This window comes from Camellia sinensis, chromosome 1 (assembly GCF_055761805.1).
Source record: "Camellia sinensis isolate YWXY chromosome 1, ASM5576180v1, whole genome shotgun sequence".
NCBI classification, from domain to species: Eukaryota; Viridiplantae; Streptophyta; class Magnoliopsida; order Ericales; family Theaceae; genus Camellia; species Camellia sinensis.
The window spans coordinates 9,390,132-9,412,471 of record NC_138961.1 but is presented as its reverse complement, the minus strand read 5'-3'; the positions used below and the strand labels follow the sequence as shown (position 1 = coordinate 9,412,471).

Below are 22,340 nucleotides of genomic sequence, written 5' to 3'. Positions count from 1 at the left end.
TTTTGTTTTTGTTTTTTTTTTATTTTGCGACGGTAAGAAGATGGTCGCTAATACATTGTAGGCCTTTTTTAAACTCTTTTGCGACGGCAAAATATCAGTCGCTATAAGTAGGTTAGACGGTCGCAAATAATTTGCGACTGTTATTTTGCGGTCGCAAAAAGTATTTGCCACCCCCACATTTGCGACCCTCATTTGCCGTCGCATGGGCCGTCGCAAAAAGTCTTTTGCGACTGTTTTTTTATTATTTGCGACGGCTTGTAGCGGTCGCAAAAAGTACTTTTTTTAGTAGTGGAGCATACAATAAATCTAAGAAACAACCCAAAAAACTAATAATAATAAAAATAAAAATAAAAGAAGGGAAAAAAAACAACCATATATAAATGGAAAACTCAAACCGCAACATCTTATTAGTATTTTTTTGCAACGGGCAACTCATAATAAGTTTGAGCAAAAGTCTACCGTTGTGTTGTTGATTGTAAGTATTTTTTTTTTTCAATTAATAAGAGAATAATAACAAATTCTAAAAGAATTACATCAAATAATACAATCAATCATGTAAAAAAGTTGGATAACACATACCTTCAAGCTCAATACCAACAACCACAGCATCAATAATATACAAAAAATAATTTCATAATAAATAAGAAATAAACAACTAGAGAAAAATTCTAATAGAAAATAAACATTCAATTGAGAGAATTGGCCAACTAAAGTACGTAGCACGGTTGGTTTACTTAACAATAAAAATGATGAATTTAAATTTTATTGTTTAGTCTCAAATGATTTACCAACTACTCTTATATATTGAACATCAAAGCCATGGCACTTGTAAATTATGCCATTTTAGGGAAAGTGTGTTATTTGAACTTCCATTTTCTTTTTAACCCAAGTGTGTGTATAAAATAACCAACATATACACCTAACGAGATGTAGAAATTGTAATATGTCCGGAGAATTGCTTAAATGGAGTGATTAGTAGTTTGAACGTTAAGTGGGCACGAGGGCTAATTAAGCTAAAAAGCAACCTAATTTTGGCTGCTTTGTTTTGCCTAACAGCCTCCAATATTTGCTTAATTGAGAAGCCCTGTTAGAACACCACACACCCCCCCACCCACAGAAAAAAAAAAAAAAAATGTTAGTTTATTTTCAACTTGGTTTTTTGATTTCCATGTGAAACATCTCCTCAATTTGGTTTTTCTGTTCACTAATCTAACCTTCTGTTCAGTTAATGTACCAGCTGAGCTGACCTTCTTATCCAAAAAAAGAAAAAGAAAAAAAGTTACCACAAGACCAAAGATTGGAAGAAAGTGAGCAGTTGGTTATTGTATTAAATTATGTTTTTGAAGATTATGTATAAATATCATTTTTCAATGAGTATAAAAATTCACATCATTTTATACGTGACTTTTATATGAATTTTTTTGTTTGTAAATTATTACCCATATGAAAATTCTTATAATTTACAATAATAGCTATGTAATTTTATGACTCGCGTAACGTAAGACAAAACAATTATTTTTCCTTTTTTTAAAAAAAAAAAATTGGGCCCATTAACCTAACTAATAGCACCTTTTCCACCATGCCAAAAATATCTTAAATAATGACATTTAAAAAAATAAATTGTCACAAAGCGTTGATGATAAAAAATAATAATAATAAACAAAAGTTAACTTTGTTGCAAGCATGGAATGATACATTCCCTTTATTAATAGTGAGATATACAGATACATTTGTTCATGCACCATTCCTATTGAGCTGAAATGTAATGGGCCCTCTTAATCTATTTAAGTTTTGTTTCTTGGTCTTTTTTTTTTTTTTTTTTTTTTTTTTTTTTTTTTTGATAACAACTATAATCAGTAAAAAAAATTTAATAATTTAATAACCATAATGTTGGATTTTTCAATGCTTATCAAAAGATGTTGGCTACACTTTGTGATAGGAATATTGTTACTTGTGTTAATTGTAATAAGAAAGTGATTGCCAATTTGGGACTAGATCAGTTGGATAGTACTATAGTCCCGTTTGGTAGAGTTGTGGAGAAATGATTATAACTTATAACTTAACAGCTTATAGCTTTTAACTGTGAACATAAGCTGATTTTTGACTTATAAATTAAGCTTCTCCTCCCCCACTCAAAGAATAATTTGATTTTTGACTTACAAAAAGCTATAAGCTGTATTATTAAGCTGAACCAAACACATCAAAATAACTTAAATTAAGCTAAAAGCTGAAATAAGTTAAAAATAAGCCCTACCAAACAGGACCTATACGCTCTTAACTGGAAGGTTTGAAATTTAGTTTGAAATTTAATCATTGTTAAATGCAAAAATTCATTTTTTTCATTCCTCCAACACCAATTCAACCCAACCCCCCCCCCCCCCCCCCCCGCGTGTAATGATGTTGTGTGTTGTGATTGTGGTGGTTGATGTTAGGTTTGCATGTATGTATTATTAGAATTTTTAATAAAAATATAAAGATCTTAAAGCTTATTTTTTAAACTCGTTGTGATAAGTAATCCATCCTTCTTTTATCATCTACTTGGTCAATCATGGAATGAAGAACCCTTATAATAATAAAAATAATACTTCATTTTAGACCCTAAAATTTTTTTGCAAAAACATTCTTCCAAACAAATTCCGACAATGAATGTTCTACATCTATTTTTTTGGGTGTTTGGAGTTGGCTTTTTTAGTAATTTATTTGTTACCTTTCTTTTTTTTTTTTTTTTTTTTTTGTCTTCAGTGATATTTTTTTAATTTTTTTTTAAATGACTTTACACTTTTGAATTTTACTCAATTAGACGGAGTAGAAAAGTAAAAAAAAAAATTAACAAGTTCACAAATGACAAAAACAAAAAAAGTAAAAAATAATTAACTTTTTTTATATTTTTATATTTTTTGTCGCTAGAGTGATCCAAACCATTAAACAAATTATATTTTAAATTTTAAAATATAAATATTAAATAATATACAGATCATATAAACGTCCTTGAGATTTTTTATTTTATTTTTAAAAGGACTAGGATATAGAGTATAAACTTGATCTTGGGTCAGATCAGTTTTTCAAATCACTTCTAATATTAGGATGTATATTATGGAGTCGGACCATGTTATACTCTTACCCTGACTTAACACCCAATTAAGGCCTTGTTTAGGAACAAATTATTTTAGTAATTTTTTAATTTTTTAGTTAAAATATGAGGTAAAAAAATTAATATGTTTGGAATATTTTTTAGGTTTTTACAAAAGATGTGCAAAAAATAGAGAGAAAAACAAATCTTTGACTTTTTGGCATAGGTTATTGGCTTTTTAATTTTTTTTAATGACTTTTTCACTTTTAGATTAAAACAGAAAATTGCCAAACAAAACCTTAGAAGTAGTTTGTAGGCAATGGAAATCACTGTTGTTTTCAACATAGCATCTATCTACTTTAAAGCCTAATAATCACATAGCATACTTACATACATCACATTGGGTCGGGTGATTATTCAATATTTCTGAAATATGGATACGTGGTATTTTATAAGGTTTTGATTGGTGAAGACACGTAAGAATCCATAATTTATGTTGGAGATAAGAGAACAACATAGGGTTAAATAATTGATGATTGGTTTGGAATATAATCACGTAATACTCTAGGGCCATGTTTGTTTGGGTGGACATGAGCTTGGGATTGGACTAATAGTCCAATAAAATTATTAATCCGATGTTTGGTTAAACAATTGAAGTACGAATTAATTATTTTAAACTTGACTTTTAGTTAAGATAGGATACATAATCCAACGGATTCGTAATCCCAGGATTATTAATTATGGGAATGCTAATCCAGTCCACCCAAACAAACATGGCCTAGAAGTATTGAATAATTTCCCCATTCAGTCTCAGAAAAAATTCTTTTCATCGCCAAATTGTTGATGGAGAGGGTGATGATCATTTGTCTTTGAAATTATAAAATAAAATAAAAAATGTAAATAATAATAATAATAAAATCAGTCAACAACATTCGTGCATTTTATCAGTCACAAAGGCATTATCAACTCTATAGAATGCCACGTAGACAATTGGTGCCAAGTGGATCAACCCCCACCAAATTTACCCCATTAAAAAAACATTCCAAATAAGATGAAAATTCAATACAAGTGTGAAAGCACATTATCACTAACTCGTACCATCATAACGTTATATAATCATTTAAATTATTATGTATATATTGCAGTTAACTATTCAATAATTTTTTATCAATGTTATATCTGTATAGTAAAGTTCACAGATAATTATTCAATAGTCTCAAAGTATTTTGTGATATTGTTTACTTAGTATTTCAAATCAATCATATGGTAAAAAATAAAACATACTAACTTACGTTATTAAATAGTTAAGAGATAAAAAATGACTTACTTAATGTAAATTGCAATTTTTCATTAATAAAAAAACTAAATAGATAATAATTTTCAAAATTTTCTCTCTTTATAATATTATTATTGATTAATGTACCACATATCTTAATGATAATATGGTATCATCATATGAAAATGCTCGACTTACATAAATTTATATTTAACTTACGCATTTTTATAATATTACTTATATAAATTTATAAAAATTCGTATACTTTTGTAATTAAGCTGCACACCCAAAAATTTCCCCCACATTATCAAACTCAATTTTTACTACAGGGAAGATACAATGATACAAATGAAATCATCAAAGCCTACGTCGCACTGAGTCATCATTGGGTACTTATTTAGTAATCTCTGAATATAGATATGTGATATTTCATCACGTTATAATTGGTAGAGAAAATGAGTAAGTGAATAAGTGTTATATTATGTCGAGTGATTGAAAAATCTAAAAAAACATATTAAATAATAATTAATTAAAAAATATCGACATATAATACTCTGAAAATATTGAATAATTTTCGGTCATCATCTACATGGCCGCCATGCCCACAAGTCCTTTGACTCGCGTGCACTAACTCGACCGCAAATGTTCATGCATGTATGTGCCCACAACCCCTCCTTATCATATTTTTATATTTTATATTGTACAAATTATCGTAGTGTTATCAACATTTTTTTAATACACCCCCTCGTGTGCCTATATAAAGCCTTATAATATTATCATATATATATATATATATATGACCAAAGACCATTTCAAATAACAAACTTACCGAGCAAAGAAAACTTAAGACTCTCAAAAACCCATTCATGGATACTTCTTTCTTCCAATACCCATTTCCTCAAATCTTTTCCCAATCTTCCTTTACTTCACAAGAAGAACATCCCTTGTCACATAACATGCTTGGCTTCAATAACCAAACCCTACCATTCAATGAAAACGATTCCGAAGAGATGCTTCTCTTTGGAGTTATATCACAGGCAGATAGATTCCGAGAAGAAGAAGTATGCTCAAAAGAGAGCGAAGAATCCCAACCCGAGACCGCCTACAGAGGTGTTCGTAGGCGGCCTTGGGGAAAATATGCAGCAGAAATAAGGGACTCGACGAGGAATGGGGTGAGGGTATGGTTAGGGACATTTGACACTGCTGAGGCCGCGGCTTTGGCCTATGACCAAGCGGCATTTGCAATGAGGGGGTCCATGGCGGTGCTCAACTTCCCGGCAGAGATGGTTTACGAGTCACTTCTAGAGATGAATTATGGGTTCGAAGAAGGTGGTTCACCGGTGTTGGCATTGAAGAAGAGGCATTCCATGAAGAGGAAAGGAGTGAGTAGGAAGATGAAGATGATGAAGACGAAAGAGAAAGAAAATGAGTTGAGGTTTGAGAGTGTGGTGGTGTTGGAGGACTTGGGTGCTGATTATTTGGAGGAACTTCTTGGTTTATGTGAGAGGGAGAGTGAGAGTAAGAGTACTAGTGTTTGTTCTTGGTGAATGTTTTTTGTTAGCTTTACTTTCTTTCTGTTCCACTTCTTCGTTTGTTTGTAAAAGTTGAAGATAATGGATGATTAAAAGTACCAATAATTACGTGGGCCTCTTGTGTCGAGTCAACGTAGCTAGATAAGGGGACAACTCTTTGTTTTATTTTTTGTCCATAACATAAATTTAAGAGAATTTTTTTAAAAAATCATATTTTAGACTAGGTCTTATTTGGTATTTATCTGTTTTAATTTAAAAGTCAAAAAGTTACTTAAAAAAATTAAAAAGTCTATAACTTATACTAAAAAGTTAAAAATTCTCTTTTCTCTCTACTTTTTGCACATTTTTTCATAAAAAATTAAAAAATCATTCCAAATATACTAATTTTTTTAATCTCATATTTTAGCTAAAAAATTAAAAAGTTACTAAAATAACCTGTTCTCAAACGAGACTTAATTAGACCAATAATTTTGAACCGCAAATATGAGTTTAAATGGCGTCTAGAGCATATACAGCCTAAACTAACAAAAATGCTAGTACTCGTCAAAAAACAATTTCTATATTCACTGTTAATGGTGTAGAAGGGAATTGGGTCTTGATTAATTTTTAAAACAATCAATATCTAATATGAAATAATCTATATCATTGTAAAGGAATTTATAATTCATATTTTAAGGGTCTCAAAAAAAAAATTCCCCAAATTTAATCATGGAAGTTGGTTTATTTTTAAAATTTCACATGAAGTTTCTACAAAATCAAAAGCATCTAGATATTATCATATAGTTTGGCGTGTACTATGTAATCATGTGTCCATCTAATAAATTTTTTTGATTTGTTCATAATGTTTCTTATTTTTTGTACCAAATAAGCATTTAGTATTTTACAATTAAATAAACATATTCTCGAATACTAAATAATTACTCCAAAAGCATTTTATGCACAAATGATTCTCAAAGTATACAATCTCCCAGGTATGCGCTTCATTGCATTTGATTCTCAATTTGTTGCATTTTATTTGTAAATTTTAGAATGTGTAAGTCTTTGTTATTGTAGTTTACACTAAAATTTAAAGGGAAATTTTTTTTTTTTTGAAAATTTGATAAAACCCCAGCATTTGCCTAGGTCTTGGGCTGGGCTTGGGTAGGAGCCCACCTGTAAAAAGACCAAGCTAGGCTTGAGGCAAAATAGGCCAGACCAGATCATTATTAGACCTCTACTTTTTTTTGAACACAATTAGACCTCTACTCAATATGCAAATCCCGCAAGGCCCATAATCCACCAATAATTTTTGGACGTTTGACCCAAAGGTCCAAGCCCAACATATCATACCCCATTTAGACCCAAAACAAATTTAATACTCCATTAAGTCCTCAAATTAACAATAAGACGAAAATACCCACAATATATCATCCAATTTACACGCGCGCAACCATCTCCCACGTCCCCATCATCTTAGTCTGATCAATACACTGTCACGTCTCCGCCGCTCGAAATCAACTACTCAGTCCTCTATCTCTCTTCCGTTCAACTCCATCTCCTCTGAAACCCTAACCCTAACCAGAAAACGTAACCGTTCATCTTCATCACCCACAATCATCTCAGTCTGATCAGTACACTGTTACATCTCTGCCGCTCGAAATCGCATTCTCAATCCTCTATCTCTCCTCCGTTCGACTCTATTCCCTCTGAAACCCTACCCTAACCACAAAACCAAACCGTTCATCTTCAACACAACACCAAGCTGTTCATATTCTCCAATCGGCGACTCTCAACAACACGAAGAACCATCACCACTCTGAAGAGATTTCATAGTTCCTGACTTCCGATTCACAAAAATGGGGAAAAAAAGTAACATCTCTCTTCACCTATTCATTATTTTTCATTCACATTTGTACATCATTCTTTCATATTTCGTATATACACATTTTACATACTTCCAAATGTATAAACCCTCTTTTATATATAGTCCCCTGTTTTTCAACATTCTAAACACTGTTTTTACATATAAATCCCTGTTTTTACACATTCAACACCTTATTCTTATTCTTGTTGTTCAATATTGGCTTCTCTTATTCTTATTTTTGAATTTTTAATCTTCTTGTTGTTATTGTTGCTTTTTACAAAATACAATGGGTTGTTCCTATTGTTCATACTGTTTCCTTATAAAAACTGCAACATCATAGTATTTCATTTCATCACTATACAAGTAACATATCTAAATTTATTCAAACTGCAAATGAAACTGCAAAATTACACAGTTTAACCACTACTCAAAACAAATAGCTAACTTATTATAAAGTGCAAATCAAACTGTCAAATTATACAGTTTCGTAACTGTTACCAACAAAATACATATAACTTCATATTAAACTGCATATAAAACTTCAAAATTATACAGTTTTGTCACTATATTACTCATACCCTGCTGTCACTTTCATTTTTTCAGAAATAGCTGTTGGAAGATATTGGAAGAAACAAACCTATATGCCCACAAATCCAATCAGGGATTTAACCATCTCCCCTTTTGAAAGTCCATCTCCTGTATCCACTAAAATACCACCACCATCTCCCCATCCACAAAAAACCAAACCACCACACCCAAAAACAACCAAACCCAACAGACCCCACCAAAAAATCCACAAAACAACCACACCACCTACAAGAAAAAGCCCAAGAACTACACCACAGACCCCACCCACCCAACAAACACCAACCACAACAAAAACAAACAAAAGAAAGCCAACAAAAAACCAAGAAGCTCCTCCAACCAAAAAAAGAAAGCTCCAAGAAAGCCAATCAACTCCCAAAACAAAAACCAAGGCATCAAAAGAAAAAAAAGCAGCAGTCCCTGCAAAGAGAGCCCAACAATTTAATTATCGTTCCAACATCGGAACGATAATCAAACTGTTGAAGGGGGTCAAATTCACAAAAGCCCAACAGACAGAGCTGCAAAAAACCCCTTTTTGGCCCCTTATAAATGCTCTCTCCTCAACACAACTGAAGGCCTCTTGGTGCAGATGCTACAATTTCATTGTAGCAGAAATGACAACACTCTACAACAAAAGAAAAAGATCATTTGTACTTGGCAAAAAGGAAATGAAACTCAGAAGCAGTGATGTCAAGCTCATTTTTGGTATCGACTGTGGAGAAGACAGCATCACCACCAAATCCTATGCAAGACCAAAGGATTTTGAGCTTTCATTCTACAAACGAAGATGCAAATCAGTCAAGAGATTGGATGGCAAGTCTTTGACCAAAATGTTTCAACAAACAAAAAAAGGAAAATCAACCAATGATCGTCAAGATCTTGCAAAGGTAATCACCCTTTACTTGTGCTTGAAACTTCTCATGCCCACAACAGGCCATACACTCAGTTGGAGTTTCCTCAACTATGTTGACAATCTCAACAACATCAAGAAGTACAATTGGGTTGAGGCAATAAAAGACACACTGATGAATTCAATGACAAATGCAAACAACAACCCAAGGCATGTCACTAGATGCATCATGTTACTCTTGGTAAACACATTACTCAACTACTTCCCACAAAAATATCAGACATCTACCTATTTCTAACTATCTAACATATTTCAACTTTTTTTTTTTTTTACAGTACTGGTACTGTGAGCACAGTAAACTCCTCCGACCATCCAACAAAGAAGGCTTCCCAAGGTTTATGAAATGGAACCTTGGCAAAATGTACTCCAAGTGGAAACACATCAGCCTTGCTAACTTTGAAAAGGTATTCAAACTCTTCTATACTATCATAGCACAAATCTATTCAACACTCCTTTCATATTCATTGTAGTACAAATCATATTATGAAACTGTGAAAATTTTCAGTTTCAAAGCACACACTTCTTTAACATCACTTATGTTATGAAACTGTAACATTTTTCAGTTTCAAAAAACATATTTCGACACTTAACCCACATTACTCAGAGTACAACTCATCTTATGAAACTGACCAAATTTACAGTATTACTGATATATGCCACATTGTTCCAATACAGGTTAACCAAAGTGCTTTAACCCCAACTGAACAAGAAATACAGTTATTGCATATCAATCAAAGTACATCAACAGACTCTTCAGCAAAGAAACAAGACCACAAAAAGGACAATAAGCAAAAAAAGAAAACAAAAGTAACAAAAAAAAGAAGACTTCTAGACAGTGATGGGGATGACTTTCTCGAAGAAGAACATCATTCAGAATCAGAATCACAATCAGAACAAGAAGAACAACAACAAAAAGAAGAAAAGAAAGCAAAAACCACAAGAAGAACCAGAAAGTGATGAACAAGAAGAAAAGAGTAATGATGAAAAAAATCAAGTGACTGATGAAGAAAAAACTGATGAAGAAGAAAGTGAAGAAGAAGAAGAAAGTGAAGAAGAAGAAGAAACTGAAACTGAAGAAGAAGAAGAACAACAACAACAACAAGAAAAAGAAGAAGAACCTAATGAACAACAAGACAATGACAAAGCAGAAGAAAGACAACAAACAAAAGGTGATCAACAAGAAGACCTTGATGAAGAAGAAGACCAACAACAAGAACAAGAAGAACAACAAACAAACCAACAAGAAGAAGTCAATGAACAAGAACTGACAAACCAACAAGAAGAACTGCAAGAGAAATCTGACATATTTCATGCACAAGGTAAACTATTGTCTAATATTAAAGCATACTACAAAATTTCATTAAACTAACCAAAACACAATCCAACATTTTTATAGGTCATGACCAACCACAAACACCAACCAAAGAGGACGACAGGGACAAGCTCATATCAGCCATGAGAGCACAAATGCAAGAAATGGAACAAAAATTCATGGTTGAATTGCGTAAAAAGGAAGATCAATTGAAAAAAATGTCCACCAAAAAAACTGGCAGTCCCCAACAAAGATCCATGGTCAAGAGAATCAAACAAAGTTCAAGAAAACAAGCACATGACCCAGATTTTGAATACCAACCAATGACCAAACCCAAAGAAGATGCAAGAAACAAGACACAAACTGCTGCTGATGTACCCAAACCAACACAGGGTACCGATGAAGAAAAAGAGAAGAAGAATGACAACAAAAAAGAGGGTGCTCATGAAGCAAAACAACAGCAGAAAGAAAAGATACAAGAACACATTGGCCAAGAGAAAGCAGTTGCTGCTAAAACAAACCCAAAAGAGCATACCAATCAAAAGAAGACTAAACTTCAAGTATTGAAAAGTGATGATGATTTCTAGGAAGAATCAATCCCAAACAAGCCACTCGCCATTTCATGTCGTAAAACAAACAAGGTTTGGCATAGCCTATCCAAAAAAGACCAAGACCAAATTCAACTCATCAACAACACACAATCAAGTGCTTGTGTCTGGTCTGGCAGCGAAGATGAAAACTGCGTATACTTTTCAGATATATGCAGATTGACCAACAGGGAACCCTTATATGGGAATGTAGGTCTCCAACTGCACAATTTTACAGTTTCTGTACATATTCAATAACCTATTCCACAAACCTAACATATTCTCATATATAACATATTTCAGGTCATTGATGCCTTCTCAGAAAAGCAATTGGCACTCCAACCAACCATTGAAGAATTTGAGAAAAACGATCTAGTCTTTGCAAGCAATCCATATGCAGGAAGATCTTACGTTTTCTCAACACTCATCAATGTAAGCAAAACTTAACATACCTTACAACTGCAAAATTTTCTACTTTCTCAACATGTATTACTACATAGTTTTATAACATATTTCAAACATATATATAACTTACAGACTCCACTACAAAACCAAGATCAAGCACTGAGAGAAAAACTGATGGACAGCCATTTTCCAGAAGCAATGAAAAACAGATATATCCATTTCCCAATCAACCACGACAACCATTGGACAATTGTGGTCTTTAACAATGCTGATGGAATATGGAGACACTATGACTCTTTGAGACCAGCAAAAGATTGCCACAACAAGCACTTTGAAATTGCAAAGCAAATTGTAAGTTAAAATAAAATTTCATATTTAGTTCCATTCCTTTACAAACATCTCAACTCATCACCATAACTAACAAAAACACCCACTAAGGCCTCGTTTGGGAACATGCTAATTTAGTAACTTTTTGGCTATTTGGCTAAAAAGGTAGGTAAAAAAAAGTTGTATGTTTGGGATGACTTTTTGGCTAATTACGAAAAGATGTGCAAAAAGTAGAGAGAAAAGAGAATCTTTGACTTTTTGGTATGAGTTGTTGGCTTTTTGGCTAATTTAGTAACTTTTTGGCTAATTGGTTAAAAAAGTAAGTCCCCAAACGGGGCCTAACTATTTTGTAGCAACAACATCAACTGAGATGGAATAAAGCATTACTCAGCAAACAGGGAAACATGTTATCATCTCAAGAGTGCGAGACAGAAATTGCATCAATTGAGGAATGCCCACAACAAACCCCACACTCGTAAGATACAAAATCCATAAACTAATCTTCCAATATGTTAAATTTTGCAGTTTCACCTAACTAATTAACTTCATCTCAAACACTGCAGGAATGATTGTGCAATCGCCGTCTGCAATGTTATCAACCAATATCTCAACTGGCAACCTGTGCAGAAAAAACTTCGTCCAATTGAGTGGGTCAAATTTCGAGCACAAATCATCAATCAATTCCTCAATGATGAGAACCGATCCTGGAAACTCGAGCACTACCAAGTGTTGACAAAACATACCAAACCATAGAAACAATGAACAAACTTCTTGACAATACAAATATTCAAGGGAACATATCTTTGTACCTTTTTTAAATTTTTTATTTTTATTTTTCTTTTGTAACATGTGACAAGTACTTTATATACTTTTGGGAATGATCTTTTTCTGGTTATTATGGTTATGGTGAAAATGATTGATGTTGTTGTTGCTCTTTTTCTTGTTATTATTATTGTGGTTCTTCTTCTGATTGTTTGTCTACTTGTTTGTGGTTGCATATATTTTCATACAGTAAATGTTGTTTCTAATAATTCTTCAAACTGCAAAATTTTGCAGTTTCATCAGCTTGTTTCTAATAATTTTTAAAACTGCAAAATTATGCGGTTTCATCAGGTTGTTTCTAATAATTCTTAAAACTGTAAAATTATACAGTTTTCTCGCTATGAAATATGAACTGCATTTCCATATTATACTGTTTCAATAAGAAATTTTCAACAACCTTCTCTACATTCCATAAAAATAAAAAACAAAACCAGACTGTTACAAAACAACTTCAATAAGTAAAGAACACATCAACAAACAAAAAACAATTCAACCAACTTTATTCATTACTTCCATAATACCAAGTATCACATTTTTTATTATCATAATTCCTCAAATTCAAGTACAAATCCAAAAGAATAGATTGTGGCCTCAAATAGCAGCCTTGCACGTCTTCTTATTGTGATTCCCATATTTCAAGCACCTCCCACACTTGATTTGATTCACATTCTCACCCCTAGAAGGTATCATCTTCTTCTTGTTCCGCCCGGGCTACTTCTTCGTTATAGGAGGTTTGATAACCGAACTACTGGCACCATCAAAGTCAAATCTCTCACTTGAAGGCACTGGATAAACAGATTCCTTGTATGACTCTCTAAAACAACCTACATGAAAAAAAGGATCAATGAAACCATATGCATCTCTACCACTACTACGCAAAGCATGCACAGCATGACAACAAGGAAAACCATTCAATTGCCATTCATGGCAAGAACAAGTCTGTCTACCAAAATCAACATAAAAAGAAATAGAAGAATGAACCTCAAGCACATTATCACTAGCAACAATCACATCCCAAGACTTAGCTAGCTCCAAAGAGTCCACTAACTTCTTTTCCATAACTGGACACAATTTCGTAGTCCATCTTCTAGATTCAGCTCTTTTATTCGACAATTGAGTCATGATTTGAACCTTAATCATATCAACCATACAAGTAATAGGCAACTCACGGGCCCCACCAATCCAATTATTGTAAGACTCGGCAGCATTAGAAGACATCTCACCATATCGTTTCCCTCTAAAAAATGCATTGGCCCACTTATCATTTTGCAAACCATCCAACATACTATCAACTCTACCATTCCCAGCAATACGCCTCAATTTCTCCATATAATGTTAGAAAGAAGCAACCGTTGGCGCATAAGCACATTTAACTAATATTTTCATCAAACACAACTTATAGTTAGTATGAAGTCCCACCAATTTGTCAATCAAATTTCTCTTCAAATGATTCAAACAATAAGCATGATGTGCATTGGGGAAAACCACTGAAAGAGCGTCTAGCAATCCATGTTGACGGTCCGACACAAAAGTCAATCTCCGGCCTGAACCAACAGCCTTCAACAACTGACTTAAGAACCACATCCAATTATCTTGATTTTCAGCGTCAACAATCACAAAAGCCAAAGGAAACAAACCTGCAAACAAAACCACATGAAACTGCAAAAATTAGCAGACTCACAATACAATAACACACTGACAAACTAAACCAATACTAACTGCAAATAATACATACCTTGATTACCATCCTTTGATGTTGCTGCAAGCAAATGCCCCTTGTAACGCCCCTTCAAAAATGTACCATCAACAAACAACAACGGACGACAAAATTGAAAGCCATACAAGCATCCATGAAATGCCACAAACAACCTCCGAAAACACCCACTACTTTCATCCATATCTAATTCAAACACACTTCCCGGATTCGTTCTCATAGCCGTCTCAAGGTACCATCGAAGCTGGTCAAAAGAAGTTGCAAAATCACCAAACAACCCACCTCTTGCCTTATCAACTCTTAACCATGCAACCCGATAAGAAACATCTATACCATATTGCTTCTTCAACTTTTTTTTAACTTCAATAGGACGAGTCAACAGATTATCACTAATATCGTTTTGCACAATATCAGACACAAGTCTAGAACCAACCATTTTGCTATAAGATTTACGAGCAACAACCCGCCAAGTATGCACATTATCCAACTTCATTATAAAAAAAACACCAGAATCCATCAACACCCTTTCATGCACAAACCATTTACAACCCGTAGACGACTTCATCATACATTCAGCGGTTACTCTTGTTGCATCGTTCTTCAAATAATTCACTGCAAAACCACACTCAACTGCATACTTAGCCAATGCAATGCGGAACCCCGGCACTCCACTTTCAAATTCTTGACCAACACTATGTATAATCCCCTTCCAACTAGCAGACAATAAAACTCTCTCTGGTTCTGGATAAAAACTACGCAACAAACCACCAACATCATCACAATCATTCACAAAAGAACTCTCACAAGTTACAGAATCAATCCTACAAGAATTACCATCATTAACCTCCACAATACTCTTATCCCCCACAATAACATCAACAACATGACAACCACTACCACCTACCATTGACAGCATATTTCCCAAATCATCATCACATCCAACAATACAATTAGAATATCCAGGAACAGAGAAAAACAAACAAAAGTTACCAACACTCAACTCCTTTAACTTCGCACATATTTTCTCAACAACTTCATCATAACTACATCCCTCACTAATCTTAATAGCAACACAACAATTACTGTATTTGCACATTAACATGAAACACTGCTCCATACTACAAAATCACAAACCAACAAACAATTGTTCACAGATTCCAAACTGCAAAATTATACAGTTACAACATATCAATACCAACAGTGCACAATTTACAATTCCAAATTGCAAAATTATACACTTACAACATATCAGAATTCACAATTCCAAAATACAACTTCAAAACACATTACACTATACGACAAACAAAAACAAAATCAAACAAACAAAATTCGCCAAACACAAACCACATATCACGCAAATTTGCTTATCTATATATACATACATATATATCGACAAATACAAACCACATACACACACAGACATATATATATATATATATATACATATATATGTATATTTATGTATTGACAGATACATACATACACATACATATATCTATCACCAGAGAGAGAGACAACGTATGCAGATATCGCCTGTACACAGAGATTCAAATCGCACAACCAGATCCACCTCACAGCACAATGAGATCGACCACACAGCACAATGAGATTGCCACAACGAAGAGAAATCGAGATCGTGGAGACGAAGATTTGATTTCCTTTTTTTAAACGGAGCAAAAATTTGATTTTTCATGTATATATAGATCTCAAAACAAAGGGTAATACAGTCATTTAAAAATACGAAAATAAAAAACGGGACCTCTGGGTATAAAACTTAAAAAACTGTGGACCTATTGATCTATTAAAAATAAATTGGGATTAGAAGGGAAATAGATCCCCTACATAGGACTACATGATAATTTTCCCATAATTTTTTGGCACGAGTAATTGGCTATCCATCTACACACTTGGCCATATGCAGTATGTACACAGCCTCTGAAAAATGTTTCATGTAAAAATTAAGATACTTTACTTCAGCCCTTTAGTTATATTATGAAGTATGGACAGCCTTCTGATAATTTGTTAGCCTAATCATCATAATAGTCCATAATCAAAAACCAAGATAAAATTAAGATAAGAGATGAAAAACATTTAGGGTCTTACCTGAACTTTAATCTCGCATTTGGTTGCAGGATAAAGATGGAAGGATAAGAGGTGGGGAACATTTGGCTCCATGTGTAATTAATACCAAATATCCTCTAGATATTCTTCAGATCACTAGCTCTATATTAACATATTATTATGCAGATAACTAAACCCTATGAAGGCAGCACGAAATACAGATGTTTTGCAGATATAATTCCCACAGTCAAGCTATGATGCCTTTTATTTAGGAATTTTTTCTGTTTCGACACACAATTCACAGACATCATTTCACATATTTCAGTGAAAACCTGCATGAATTTCACATACTACTAGTCTGCAAATAGGATATAAAGACATGGCTATTTAGTACACAACACATAATCAGCATGATATATACTTAGTTGTTTTTTCAAGCATTACAAGAAATTAGTTACAAACCTGATACTATAAGCAGACTTGTACAGAGGACAGTTTTGCTGCCAAGTCCCACAAAACAGGAAGGAAACAAACCACAAGGAAGATCGTCATTCTATTGGCTGCATTGCCATTATTGAATACATATACGAACTTAAATCGAACCACCCTGATGTTTCAATAAACCAGAAGCAACATCACTTCAAGTGATCAAGGCAGATTTTGGTTTGCAAAGCCATAAAAAATTCTTGCACATTCCAACCAACAAAATGGGAATTGAAACAAAGAACAACGCTGGAGCTTCATTGGGTGATACTGCCTTCAATGAGAGCATATAAGAACCAAATAGAGCTGAAATTGAGATATGAGGCCACGGCTTTAGTGGGAACTCATGCAGGAGGAATATAATGACCCCAACCGACGAAATGAACACCATAGAACTGAACAATACGAACCACCTGCGTGTGATTGAATCTTGTATATAGCCCTCTTTGGAAGTGCTACCAAGGAGGTGAAAAGGTACTTGGAAGGTTATCGTTGTGATCAATGTGGCTATCAGTAGCAAAACATTTCTGAATCCAACGTTGCACATATCAGGGCTTATATCTGATGACCTGTTGGACAACCCTCTATGACTATAATCATCACTATGCTTGATTTGTTGTTTGTTTAAATCCCATGAGCTATTGGACACCCCTCTACAACTATAAACCTCATTGTGCTTGATTTTTTGTTTGGGCAAATCCCAAGCTATCATAGATTCGGATTTAGCCAAACAAAAAATTGCAATATCCACAATCTTTGATTGAGGTAGATCACATGAGCCATTGTCACTATAAAGATCACTCTGTTTGATTTTTTGTTTGGTTAAATCCGAGTTTATGATAACCCAAGGTTCATGACGGATCTTGTCAATTCCGATATCCATATTCCCCATATTCTCTGATTGAGGTAAATCGTATGAAGCATTAGAACTATAAACATCACTATGCTTGAATTTTTGTGTAGTTAAATCCCTAGGTTCTTGACGGATCCAGTCAATTCCGATATTCTTTGAATCAGGTAGATCGTATGAGATGTCCAGAGCCACGGAATCACTAGAGTTCAAGGGAGGCAACACTCTTAAAGTCTGCAATTACATTAAGTGTGAGTTTGTGAAAGCAAGAGCAGGATCATATGAGAAACAAAATACAAGAAAATTGTTAAAAGACTAATGGGTTTAGGCACGGTTTTAAAAAGCGGCCGCAACCGTTACATAACGTTGTTATGTAACGGTTGTGGTAGTTACCGCCACCTGTTACGGCCGCTTTTGCAGTGTGATTGAGATTCATGGATGTATCGGCCGTAGCGACTGATATAGCGGTCGTAACGGTGCCGTAACAGCCATAACGGCCTGTTATGCACCGTTACGTAATGGTTCAAAATTGCTTCTTTCGAAAAAATACAAAAAAAAAAAAAATTGAAAAATGGGAAAAAGAGATAGAGAGAGAAGAGGGAAGATGAAGAGACAAGAGATAGAGAGAGAGAATAGGGAAGATGAAGAACATGTTATTGATTTGTTGAAATTGTAAGACCTATACTATTCTATTCAGCTGCTATCACTCAACAATTTTATTTGTGTGTGTCTATCTATATATTGTTTGAAAATAATAATAATAATAACAAGTGTGGTTATTATTTATTTGGCTTAATTAATATATATATATATATATATTTAGGCTTTTATTTATTCTCTTACTTTTGTCATTGTTTGTCTTATATATAATAGTTAGTGATTGATTTTTTGTATAATATAAAGTCATTAATTATTAAAATAAAATGTAAAAAACTCAGTTTATAGTTATTTAAAAATATGAAATATATTGGATCAAACTTAAAAATTTATAAAAATTGATCAATATTTATTTTAAAACCCAATAAATATGATCATGGAAAAAAAATGTGCGTATCGGTAAGTTGTTTTTAAATTGTGCGAAAAATAAAAAAATTCACGGTTCCGGTTACCGCAACCGTTACGCTACGGCCTTTACACCTCACAACCGCAACACCACAACCGCTTTTCAGAACCTTGGGTTTAGGGGTAACTTTGTTTTTTGAGAGACAGTGTGAGGTGAATCCTTTATTAATCTTTGGTGACGTGTGTGAGTATGATAATGGTGGAAATTGTTTCTGCATCACCTTCAAGCCTTCAACTTGCCAAAATAATAAGACTCAACAAAATTCCCCAAGGAAGTCCTCCATTGTTGCCCTATGAGTGAGACAATATTGTTGGTCGCAAGGTTTTATGCTAGCGGTTATCGTAACGGTAACATTAGTGTTGACACGGTTGCAGGGTATAAAGGCATAGTGTAATGATAGCGGCAACTATAACTATGAATTTTTTAATTCACACAACTCTAGAAAAACATATTGATACATATATATATTTTTATTTCAAAATCACATTTAGTGAGTATTAAAATAATTTTAGTATTTTTGTTTTGTTTTAAAACATAATCCAATAAAATGTTATTTGGCTTGAAGTCGCAATGAAGAATTTTCTTATTGTTGGATTTATTTAATTTTCTTTACTTTATTGATTATACTTATGGATAACTTCTAACTAGCATAATACCCGTATTATGAACGAGATAACCTGTATATAAATAAAATAATCAAAAAAATTTAGTTGTTATATCCTTCAAGAAAATTTAATATAAAAGTATATATATTTATCATTTATGCTAAATGTAATTTTTATAATTCATTCAATTTTTTTGTTCTAAAATGTTACTGATCCACGAATGACATATATATCTATTATTAATACTTATTTTAATGATAACACAGTTAAAACACGACTTTAGTTCAATTTTAATGAAAACAACTTATTCATACAATTTCAACTACATTTTTCTTTTAAATTTTAAAATTATCATTTTAATTGTTAAGATGAATTTTTAATTATTTATTTAAGGCCGTGTATAGCATGGGTTTTATGCTAGTATTCTTATAAACCTATAAGTCTTATATCACATTAAAATCTCCCAAATGAATATACCTATATTTGGAAACGTAATAAGACAATAGTATTTTCACGTTTTAAGAATGACACATTTGATAAAAGTTTAATATGATAATAGTGTATAAATGTCTCATTGCCATATTTTAAGAAGAATGACACATTTGACAAAAGTTTAATAAGATAATACTGCACATATTAGAATGATGTCACATTATCATATTTTAAAAATGACAAATTTGACAAAATTTTAATAAGACAGTAGTGTACAAATGTCTCATTGTCATATTTTAAGGAGAATGTCACATTAGAATAATGTTTCATTGTCATATTTTAAAAATGACACATTTAGCAAAAGTTTAATAAGGCAATAGTGCGCACATTATAATGATGTCATATTGTCATATTTTAAGAATGACATATTTGATAAAAAAAATTTAATAAAACAATAGTACACATATATTCTATTGTCACATTTTAAGGAGAATGACACATTTTGCACAAGTTTAATAAGACAATAGTGCATATATAAGGCATACCCACATTCGGAATCTCCAAGAAATATAATGAAAGGACCTCATAGTATACATTTTCAAATTCAATGAGACTTAATAGTCTACAAAAAAATTCATAGGACTTTCTGGTACATACTTTTTTAGGATGGAACTTCTAGGTAAATTTCTCTATTTTTTAAATATTTTTAAAATTACAAAAATTAGCAATTGTAGAATGAAATTTTGGAACTCTTAGAGCCCTTATGGTTAGAAACCCAATTTTTCTTAAATAGTATAGAATTGTTAAGAAAGAAAAAAATGAAATGTGTTTAATACTAAAAATGTAGTATCATAAACTTAAGTTCAAAATAAAGAAATGACAGCATAAAAATGTAAAAGTACATAATATGAAATCTAAATTTTGTTCAATAAATTTAATAGAAGAGAAATAGATATAAGTTCATATTCAAATATAATTAAGTGAAAAAAAGTAATGAAATCTTATAGAACTTAATGATTAGACATTTAAAACATGTATAGATAAGATTTGTATTTAAATTCTATATAATTAGAAAATAAAAATAAATAAATAATAACATTATGTATAAAAATTATATAAAAAAATAGAAGTGTTAACGGCCGTAATAGTGCTATAGCGGTAATATAACGGCCGTTACTACCTTTATGTAACAGTGAGGACCATTATGATTGTAAATTTTGTCACACCATTATAATTGCCGTAACAAGTAACAGTAATCACTACACCGCAAACCCCACCAAATTGGGGGTAGTATTTCATTGACAGAATAGGTTGATGGTGGTCGCATTGCTGACGGAGGCAACAACGAGAACGAAATAAGCGGTGGCTATGGCAGTGGTGGTGGATATGATTGGTTTTAGTGTGGCGTCTGTAAGTCATATCGAACATATGAGACAACTTTTATATTTATTTTTTCGAGGCGTGGTGCCCTTTTTGCTGGGAGAGTATGGTCATGTCTGATGCAATGGTGGGGGATATGCTTGGGGTTGTGCCTCGGAATGTGGAGGATCTTCTTGGCTGGTGGAGGGGCTTTAGGTGGAGAAAGCTTGCAAATTTGATTTGGAGGGTTGTACCATTAGCTGTCTTGTGATCGTTATGGAAGCTTAGGAACGAGGTGGTGTTCAATGGTAAGCAAGTGCATCTGGAGGAAGTATGCGAATTGATCAAGCTTAGAATTGCCAGTTGGGTTAAAGCTCACTCTAAAGATTGCTGTTACACTGTGCTTGAGCTTGTCAATAATGTTCAGCAGATTAGATGCATACTTAGCTAATCGGTATGTGCCTAGCTACTTTGTCACTGCTGAGCTTCATTGGTGGTCTGCTGGACTGCGGGCTTCATGGCAGTGCTAATCGGGTATCTCTGGTTGTTCTGGTGTTGACATGAATGGGTATGAGGCTGTTTTGGGGGGTGGACGGTTCTGTCCTGTCTTTGGGGGTTGGTGGGTGTGTCCTGTTCTTCTTCTTGGTGTGTTTTCCTATGGTTGGTTTCTCACCAGCTAGCTTGGTTTGTGGCCCTATATGGTGTTGCTGTCATCCCTATATGGTGCTGCTCTCTTTTCTTTTATTGATGTAATCTCATATGCTCTGTATGGCTTCCATCAATAAAATTTCCTTTGCTGATCAAATATATATATATATATATATATATGCCTAAAGATTAACGAAAATAGCAATAAGAATACCTGGAATTGTTTGCTTAAAGTGGAGAATTGAACAGCAGTACTAGTTTTTCCCTCATAAGTCTTGAAATCAAGTAGATAGAGGAAGTCTGGCCTTTCTCCAATAATCCATTTTAGCAAGTGCATAACAACCTCGGTCTGGTTATGATTGGTAGCAACGTGAAGACAAGTCTCTATTGTCATTGCGGTGACATCTTTCGCAGACTGAGGGCAATATTTGAGAATCCAATTTACGACATCAATTC

At 33.2% G+C, this 22,340-nt stretch overlaps 1 protein-coding gene and 1 long non-coding RNA gene across 2 annotated transcripts; both read left to right on the top strand.

Moving 5' to 3' along the window:
* Positions 1–5,142: 5,142 nt before the first annotated feature.
* On the top strand, positions 5,143–5,983 carry LOC114256544 (ethylene-response factor C3). Its single transcript, XM_028196209.2, has one exon. It carries the CDS (start codon positions 5,213–5,215, stop codon positions 5,891–5,893), a length of 681 nt encoding a protein of 226 aa, XP_028052010.1. The 5' UTR covers positions 5,143–5,212; the 3' UTR covers positions 5,894–5,983.
* A 5,192-nt stretch (positions 5,984–11,175) lies between these two features.
* Positions 11,176–11,776, top strand: LOC114256531 (uncharacterized). The gene is made up of 3 exons (XR_014327542.1): positions 11,176–11,325; positions 11,419–11,547; positions 11,653–11,776. It is a non-coding gene; the product is annotated as an uncharacterized LOC114256531 (long non-coding RNA).
* The last annotated feature ends 10,564 nt before the right edge of the window (positions 11,777–22,340 follow it).

Excerpts from the sequence above, each read along its gene's own strand:
- LOC114256544 (XM_028196209.2), top strand. The coding sequence starts at position 5,213 with ATGGATACTTCTTTCTTCCAATACCCATTTCCTCAAATCTTTTCCCAA.